Source organism: Quercus lobata, chromosome 2, assembly GCF_001633185.2.
Source record: "Quercus lobata isolate SW786 chromosome 2, ValleyOak3.0 Primary Assembly, whole genome shotgun sequence".
Taxonomy (NCBI): domain Eukaryota; kingdom Viridiplantae; phylum Streptophyta; class Magnoliopsida; order Fagales; family Fagaceae; genus Quercus; species Quercus lobata.
In genome coordinates, this window is record NC_044905.1 from 6,414,407 (window position 1) to 6,422,353 (window position 7,947).

Below are 7,947 nucleotides of genomic sequence, written 5' to 3' on the forward strand. Positions count from 1 at the left end.
TTTATTACTGGGCTAATTTTTCTGGATTTGTATATTTTATTTTAAGTTTTAGATCTATAAATTTTTTATAGCCTTTAAAAGGAGTAAAATGCTAGAGTTACAACAGTTTTAATAAATTGCTGACGTGGTTAGTGGTTATTATTATGTAAAAAAATGATGTAAGTAGCTGGTCTAAATGCGAATCAATAAGAATTTGCAACTTCAACGGTTTGTAAAAATTTTGTGACTATAACATTACTCTCAAAAGAATTAGTGATATTTTTTAGGGGACAAAGTATAATTTTATAGAACAAAATTACTAAAATTATTATATATATACACTAATAATTTAAAAAAAAAAAAAAAATTATGGGGGCCATTGCCCCTCTTGTCCAAGAGTGGCTCCGTCATTGTTTGTGTACTCTTTCGCTCTCTTTCTCTTTGAGAAATGGTTTTCCAAAATCCCAAAGAAAATTCTAGTTCTCAAAATATCTATACCAAATCCAATTTGGTACAGAAAGGCAAGTAATCAAACATGTAGTTTGGTCAATTTTTTAGAAACGAGTGTTTAGTTCACACAGGAGTGCTACACCACTTTGTAACATTTACCCTTTTAGAAACAAAGAATGAGTTTATGTATTATGTTTGACAACTTGGTGAGTCACCTGTGTCCCATGGGGGATCGCAATTTATTTGGTGGCTATCAATACAATGTTCTTGCTGCCACACTGCGTAACATGTGACACACCCTTGGAGTTTTCGTTAATCAGATTGAGCCTTTCAACAAGATCCGATTCTCATAGAAATTAATAAATAAATAAATAAATAAAATAAAAATAAAAAAGAACCTTCAACAAGATCCAAATGTGATTTATTTCTTTGCCTAATTATTTAAGAGATAAATTAGGGTCTAAGACAATTATATTCACTCTTTCTTGATTAAGTTTTTTCAAATTAAAATTCTTCTTTATTAAAATATTAAGATGATTATATTAGACAACAAGATAAAAGTATTTTATCTTCTTGTCTCTTAAATAATTTAAGATAATTTTCCGTACGTTAATAATACCTTGGTCAAAGCACTATTTGTGCCTAGTAAAAAAAAAAAACCATTTTTCCCTTATTTGAATAATAATCTCATATAATTTTTTTTTAAGAGAATTTTAACCTATGACGTTCACTCCTGATGATAGCTATTTCTTATCAGACCAAGACACCAATTGGTTTTTAGTGTAGACGGGGATTGAACCCCAGATCTCTTATATAATCATCAAAGACTTTACTAGTTGAGCTAACTGGAATCTACATGATCTCATATAATGGGACAAAATGGGCTTCTGCCCTTTTTGGGCAAATTAATTAGTCTTTTGCCCTTATTCCCAAACTAAATAGGGAAATACCCCTCTTTTGGAAATCGAGTTAAAAAAAAAAAAAAATTTGGAGCCCTATAGTGACGTTTTTAAGGACCTATAGTGACGTTTTAAGAACCTATATTGCCTATAACTCGATTTCATGGATATCAAGTTACAAAACGCCACTATAGGTCCTTATAAACGTCATTATAGGTCCTTGAAAACGTCACTATAAGACTTAAATCGATTTTAAAAAACTCGATTTTCAAAAAGAGGGGCATTTCCCTATTTAGTTTGGGAAGAGGGGCAAAAGGTTAATTAATTTGCCCGAAAAGGGCAGAAGTCCATTTTGTCCCATATAATGTGAATCTTAATGTTGGGGTGAATTATGAAATTTTCTACCTATGTGAAATTATAATTTTATTCTATAGTGTTATAAGTTAAAAATATGAATTTTTATAATTGTAAAAATTAAATGGCATGTCTATAGGTGAACAGCACCCATCCACACAGTTTTCCTACTTTTTTTAGCTCAAGAAAATGGAGGATTTAACCGATCACCTTACATAGTTACACCCACAGTTTTCCATACTTCCTTTTGCATCCGAACACACCCTAATAAACCCGTCTCATTATTTGAAAACCCGTCTAATAAACTATTTGTCTCATTGTTTTATTTCACTTTTTGCCTTTCATTCTGTACGATCACCAAATTAACCAATTGGTAATTAAAGCATAAGTGATCATTCTATATGTCACCAAATTAACTAATTAGTAAGTAGAGAATAAAGTGGAATAAATAAAAAATTAAAATATGAAAAACATGAATATAGTATAGGGGGGACAAAAAGTGTTGGTGCAAACACAGTAATAATGTAAATGACATAAAGAAGATTTGAATAATACTTCTGAATATTATTAATGTAAAGTGAAAATTTACACAATACTATTTGGACTGAGCCTAGAGTCACACAATTAATGGTGAGATAAGCAGTTAGGCACAATGGGCCTCATAAAATTATTACCCAAATTAATTTGATTAATTAGGTCTATTATTCTGATGTAGTGAGTGTTACAAGATTAATTGTTGGACATAAATATGATGGGCTGGAGTAACACAATTAATGGATGAGATAAGGAGTTTCTAAAGAATAAATAGACCCTACAGCTAATCTATTAAGTGGGTGAATGATTCTTCATTTTTTATAATAAAAAAATCTAATGAATATGAAAATTATTTCTGATATAGCCTAAAATTTGAATCAATACATATCAACCCATTAATCATTTTAATTATAAAAAATAAAAAAAATAAAAAATAGTTTCTTTCATTTTCAATGTTAGATTAAAAATTTTTACTAACTCTTTATCTTCCATATTAACTCTCACATCTTTATATTTATATGATAAAATAAATCCATTTTAATTAATTAAGATTAAAATGCTCATGTTCCAACAAAGAGTCTAGACTACCAGCACAACAAACAAATAGGCGCTGAGGGTTCAATCAACAGTAGTTCATTGGAATGAAACCAAAGGCAAGTGTGATTCTACGCTATTAATTTCTCTGCTTTAGAATTGCTTGCATGGGATGGAGCTTGTGAGAAGTGAGTCCAGCAGTATCCACGTTTTCCTCCTCTTTATCTTTCAGCCTCCACTCAAATTCCTGTACTAACCTACCAATTGTTGTGCATGCTATTAACGATGCCTGAAGTGAACCTGCACATACTCTCTTTCCACCTCCAAATGACATTGTCTTGTACAAATCCATTGGATCATATTTCTTATCAAGAAACCTCTCTGGCTTCCACTCTTCAGGCTTTGCCCATTGTTTCTTGTCCATGTTACACCCGTATATGTTTATAGCAATCTGTTCAACAATGTGCAAGTCAATCGAGTCATGAAATGAATAATTGCAACGTCAAAAGATAGATAAAATAAGAAAACTATGTACCTCGCTTCCTGCAGGAATATAGTACCCTCCTAATTGGGTATCTTCATGTGCGTGTCGCAGAGGTATTATTGGAGTTGGACTGTGCTTCCTCAGAGTTTCATGGAAAACAGCACCCAAGTATGGAAGCTTAGATAAGTGCTCCTCTGTCATCTTGTTAGTCCCACAAACATTTTGAATCTCCTTATAAAGAAGATCCTGTTGCATGAACAAGGAATAATCAGTATCATGTAGTACTAACTAACCAAACATTAGTCTCAAAATTAAATTTTGAGATCGGTTGTGGATCCTTAACAGGTAATTCAGAGTCGGTCGCATGTATTATTTTTTGACAATTGATTAATGTAGCACTACAACAATTGGCAAATTAAGTGATACACAATTGTGATCGAAATTATAAATACCTGCCGGTTTGGATCTTTAGCAAGTTCATACATGGCCCATTCTGTTGTAACCATAGTAGTATCTGATATCTCAATGATTGGCTCCCATACCAACACAGTAATTTGGTCATTCGTGAGTGTTTTTGCTTCAGATAACAAGTAAGTGAGGTAAGAACTTACTTCCTGTATCAAATCCTCGGAGAGTTACAACACTTGAATGTAAGAGAGACTTTCATAAATAATTTTGCACTTCTAGACATAAATATATTACCTCTCCTGAAGCAATGCGCTTTTTCTGTGCCTTGATAAGGGCATTCATCACTGCTTGTCTTTCGAAAACCATTCTCTGAATTTTCATTTCATGGTTCTTATTTGGAATCCATTTAAGATATGGGAAGAAATCTCTCCAATCCACTTCAATTGCAGCCTCCATCAAGTCAGATACTAATACCTTAAATATCTCTCCCCTTGACAAAGTGCTCTCAAGCTCCTCCACATAAATAGATTCCACATCATGTCCTAGTGACTACAAGTTCCATGGTGCCCCCCACCCCACCCAAAAAAAAATCTTAAGGTTACTATTACTAATAAGCACATAATCAATATTAGACCCAAACAAAAAAAAAAAAAAACTCACTTGTTTCAATGCTAGTCCAAAAAGTTCATACTCAAATATTTTCTTGAAATTCACAGCTTGAAGAGGAGAGTTCTTTATATGAGCATGTAATTTGTTCGAAATATTTTCTATCATAGTGTCTCTGTGGCATCGATGTCGCTTCTGAATAGCAAATAGATATAATAATTAGACTTATATTTGGCAACATAAATAATATGAAGAACGTACATGTGGGAGGATGGTATTGTATTAGCCAACCTGTGCATTCGTTCCCAGAACATCTGTAAGTATATATCTCTTTACCATCTTGTGAAATTCATCGTAATCGCTCGTGGCAACCATGCATTTATTACCGGAGAGATGCTTTATGGCGTTTGATAAATTTCTTGTTGAGATGGAGGAAAATCTGGTCACCATAGCCTGAAACAACCACAGAGAAATGAAACATTCCATGTATAATATAAAACAGGTCCCATTATCTTATTATATCTAGTATTTGTACGAGCATGCATGTTGGATGATAAAACAAAGAAATTCTAGCAAAGGGAACATTTGGTAATAAATTCATGGCATCTAGACTCTTTAAGGCATTGATCCAATAAATTCGAGGATTCTAGAAAAACAGCAATAAGAAAAATTGAAATATTTTTGCTTGGTCATGAATTTTTATCAAGGACATTCCAGTACTGCTGAAAAAAAATAAAGAAATACACAAAAAATGTGGTTAATCTTAGTAAGTAAAGGGTGGGTGCCTAAAATATACAAGAAAACAGTCACGAGAAGACAATTTCTAGTAAACTGAAAGCAAACTGGTTTCTATCTTAATTTAAATGGCCAAATTCATATTATTTTTACTTAACTATTAGTAACTTTTTTTGTTTTAGTACTTAACTTTGAACGCAAAAGAACAATCTCCTCTTTATTTAGATTCTTGGATTAGATATATTAAGAGATTTTTTAATATTTTAAATTAAAGTTTGAGGTCATTTATGTTTCAAGATTTTCATTTAAGTTTCAAAATTTTCATTTTGTCTAGCATGTTTTATAGCTTTCTTAGCATGTCTACTTGTTTTATAACATCTTTTATCGCTGTGATGTTGTTGGCCTAGCCTTCTTAGGCTAGGATATGCCTAAATACATTGTTTGTGCTTAGATCTATGCATTTATGGATTTTTTGTCATTTCTATTATTAGATCTACATGTTGGGATGTGGTGCCTAGTGTTTGACTATGTCTTTATATCTCTTGTCTATGTCTTTTTCTTGTGCTCTGGCTATTGAGTAGGATTTGGATCTAAATCTTGTGGTCCAAGCCCATATCTATGAAGCTAGGCCTATAACAAAGGGTTTGTATTATTACCTTCATGCATGCCTGCTAGTGCGTTTGGCTTTTGCTTATTTCAATAGCTTTTTGTATAGTGTTTTTAAAAAAAATATATAGTTTTGGTAATTTTATGTTAAATGTGTGACAAAAAGCGAAAATATAGTTCATATCCGTAAAGCTAAAAGTTAAATTATTTGCAAAAAAAGCAAAAACAAAAAGCAAAAAAGCAAAATTTTTAAAGAAAAATCTAAAAGTGCACTTCACGTTTGATTCTGTTTTCATATTTGTTTTTTACGTTTTAAATTTTTCATTTCAGCCTCTTATGTTTGATTTAGTTTTTTGTTTGGCCCTTTATGTATCAAATTTTTATTTTGACAATTTATTTTAGCCTTTCATGAAAATGAAAATTTTGTAATGTAAAGAACCAAATAGAAAGAAAAAAAAATCAGAGAAGTTAAAGTGAAAATTTTGAAACGTAAAAAAATTAGTATAAAAATAAAAATCAAACATAAAAAGCCAAAAATAAACCTCATTACATGTCCACATCATCCACTTTTTGCCTTTTTCTTAGTTGGCCTAAATTGGCATATATGTCACCCAAATTAAAGTGGCAAACAAAATAATACTAAAAAAAAAAAAATTGATGTTGGAACAACAAATCATAAAATGCAAAGTCAAAAATCTAAGTCTAAAAACAAAGATAAAAGGAAAACATTACAACTATAATCAACGAAACAAAGTCTAAGAAAAGTTAATGAAATTGTGGTGCAAAGGGATGGTAATTTGCTTTCGACCCGTAGGAATCCACCCCACCCCACCCCCACCTTGCCTTGAATAGGGCGGGTTTTACTTGACCCGTGTTGGATTGGATTGTACACATGTAGTGGGTTTGGGGTGAGGACCCAAGCTTCATCCCCCAAATCATACCCTACCTTGGTATATTAAAATAAAACAATACATATAGCTCAATAATTTAGGGATGAGAAAAAAAAATGCAAAACCCACATATGCTTTTTTTTATTAAAAAAATTATTTATTTAATTTTTTGTTTAATGACACTCAAAACCTTTAAAAATATTTTGGGCCAAAAGAATATCTAAGGTTAGGATTTGATCTTGAGCCACCATTAATAGATCTCGCTAATTAAATTTATGATAAGATTCACTATTCATATAAAAAATAACAAATATGACATTATTCTACTGTTGAAATATATTGTATTATTTTTTGGTCGTGACTTGAGAGAGCTTATTTAAACCACAACTTATTCAAGGAATATAGCATTATTGACTATTTTATTTGATTTAAAGAAATCCAGTTTATCAAAGAAAATAAAATATTCAAACCACATCCTAATGTATCTGACCCGGCCCACCAAATCCCTACGGTTAAGACTTAAGTGGTGTCTGTCCTTGTCAACAATCTCAAATCTCAATAATACCAGTGCCATTGTAGTGGAGTGCACTAGTGCAGTACTAGTGATCGATTGGTTACTTGAAAAAGTTTTGTAAAGTGGCACAGTACTGTACTGGTGCTAGCTAGTCCCCTCTATTCAAGGCTTAAGAAGAAGAAGAAGAAGAAGAAGAAGAAGAAGAAGAGTACGTACCTCTTTGGCAATATTGGCTGAATTGAGAACAACTACAGTGGAAGCACCAGTTCTGATGGAGTAGATTGGTCCATATATTTCAGCCCACCTTAAAAAAGTTTTGTGAGGTTTCTTCTCCTTCATTTGCAGCAAATTTCCTATCACTGGCAACCCTGGAACCACTGCATGCACCACCCAAAGTCCCAAAACCTCATTAATCAATTTCCAAAACATGATCCAAACTACTTAGTGCATGATGCAAAAAATTCAACTAGCCCATATCAAAATTCCAAATGAAAAAACCAATATAACCCAAAAGGGAATTAAGACACCAGAAAAAAGTACCTGGTACTGGAGGGAGTTTGGAATTTCCATTCTTCTTTGTAGAACGAAATCTTTGTATGAAGAAGGAGAAGAAAATAAACAAAGACAGACCACCAAGAGCAACAGAGGTGGCAAAGTGAGTAGCTTGGAATTCTTGAAGGAAATGTGTTATGCTGGCCATTGATTTTTGCAAGTTAGATAGAGAAAAGGACCAAGGAGACCTTGTTTATTAGACACCTTTATGAACTCCCACATTATATTAGAGCTATTTTTTTTATTAAAAACAAAACTAGTATTGGATTTTCAAAATTCATGATTTGAAACGTTGCATCTGCTAAATGCAGTAGTAGTCACACACGTTATATCATCTGCTTCATGCATTGGCGGAGCGTGTTGCTACCTGAGGGGCCAATGTTTCAATTTGTCTTCGTTTGT

The 7,947-nt window shown here is 32.3% G+C and overlaps 1 protein-coding gene across 1 annotated transcript; it reads right to left on the bottom strand.

Annotated features, from left to right (window-relative positions):
- Positions 1-2,801: 2,801 nt before the first annotated feature.
- Positions 2,802-7,693, bottom strand: LOC115974246 (ent-kaurene oxidase, chloroplastic-like). The gene is made up of 8 exons (XM_031094508.1): positions 7,534-7,693; positions 7,210-7,370; positions 4,540-4,701; positions 4,303-4,443; positions 3,937-4,191; positions 3,687-3,848; positions 3,286-3,480; positions 2,802-3,201 (listed from the first exon to the last, which is right to left on the bottom strand). Exons 1-8 carry the CDS (start codon positions 7,691-7,693, stop codon positions 2,890-2,892), a joined length of 1,548 nt encoding a protein of 515 aa, XP_030950368.1. The 3' UTR covers positions 2,802-2,889.
- Between the last annotated feature and the right edge of the window lie 254 nt (positions 7,694-7,947).

Excerpts from the sequence above, each read along its gene's own strand:
- LOC115974246 (XM_031094508.1), bottom strand. The coding sequence starts at position 7,693 with ATGGCCAGCATAACACATTTCCTTCAAGAATTCCAAGCTACTCACTTT. Across the intron at positions 4,192-4,302 it reads TTGGACTAGCATTGAAACAA|TCACTAGGACATGATGTGGA; the intron begins GTGAGTTTTTTT and ends TGGAACTTGTAG. Across the intron at positions 3,849-3,936 it reads AGCGCATTGCTTCAGGAGAG|GAAGTAAGTTCTTACCTCAC; the intron begins GTAATATATTTA and ends GATTTGATACAG.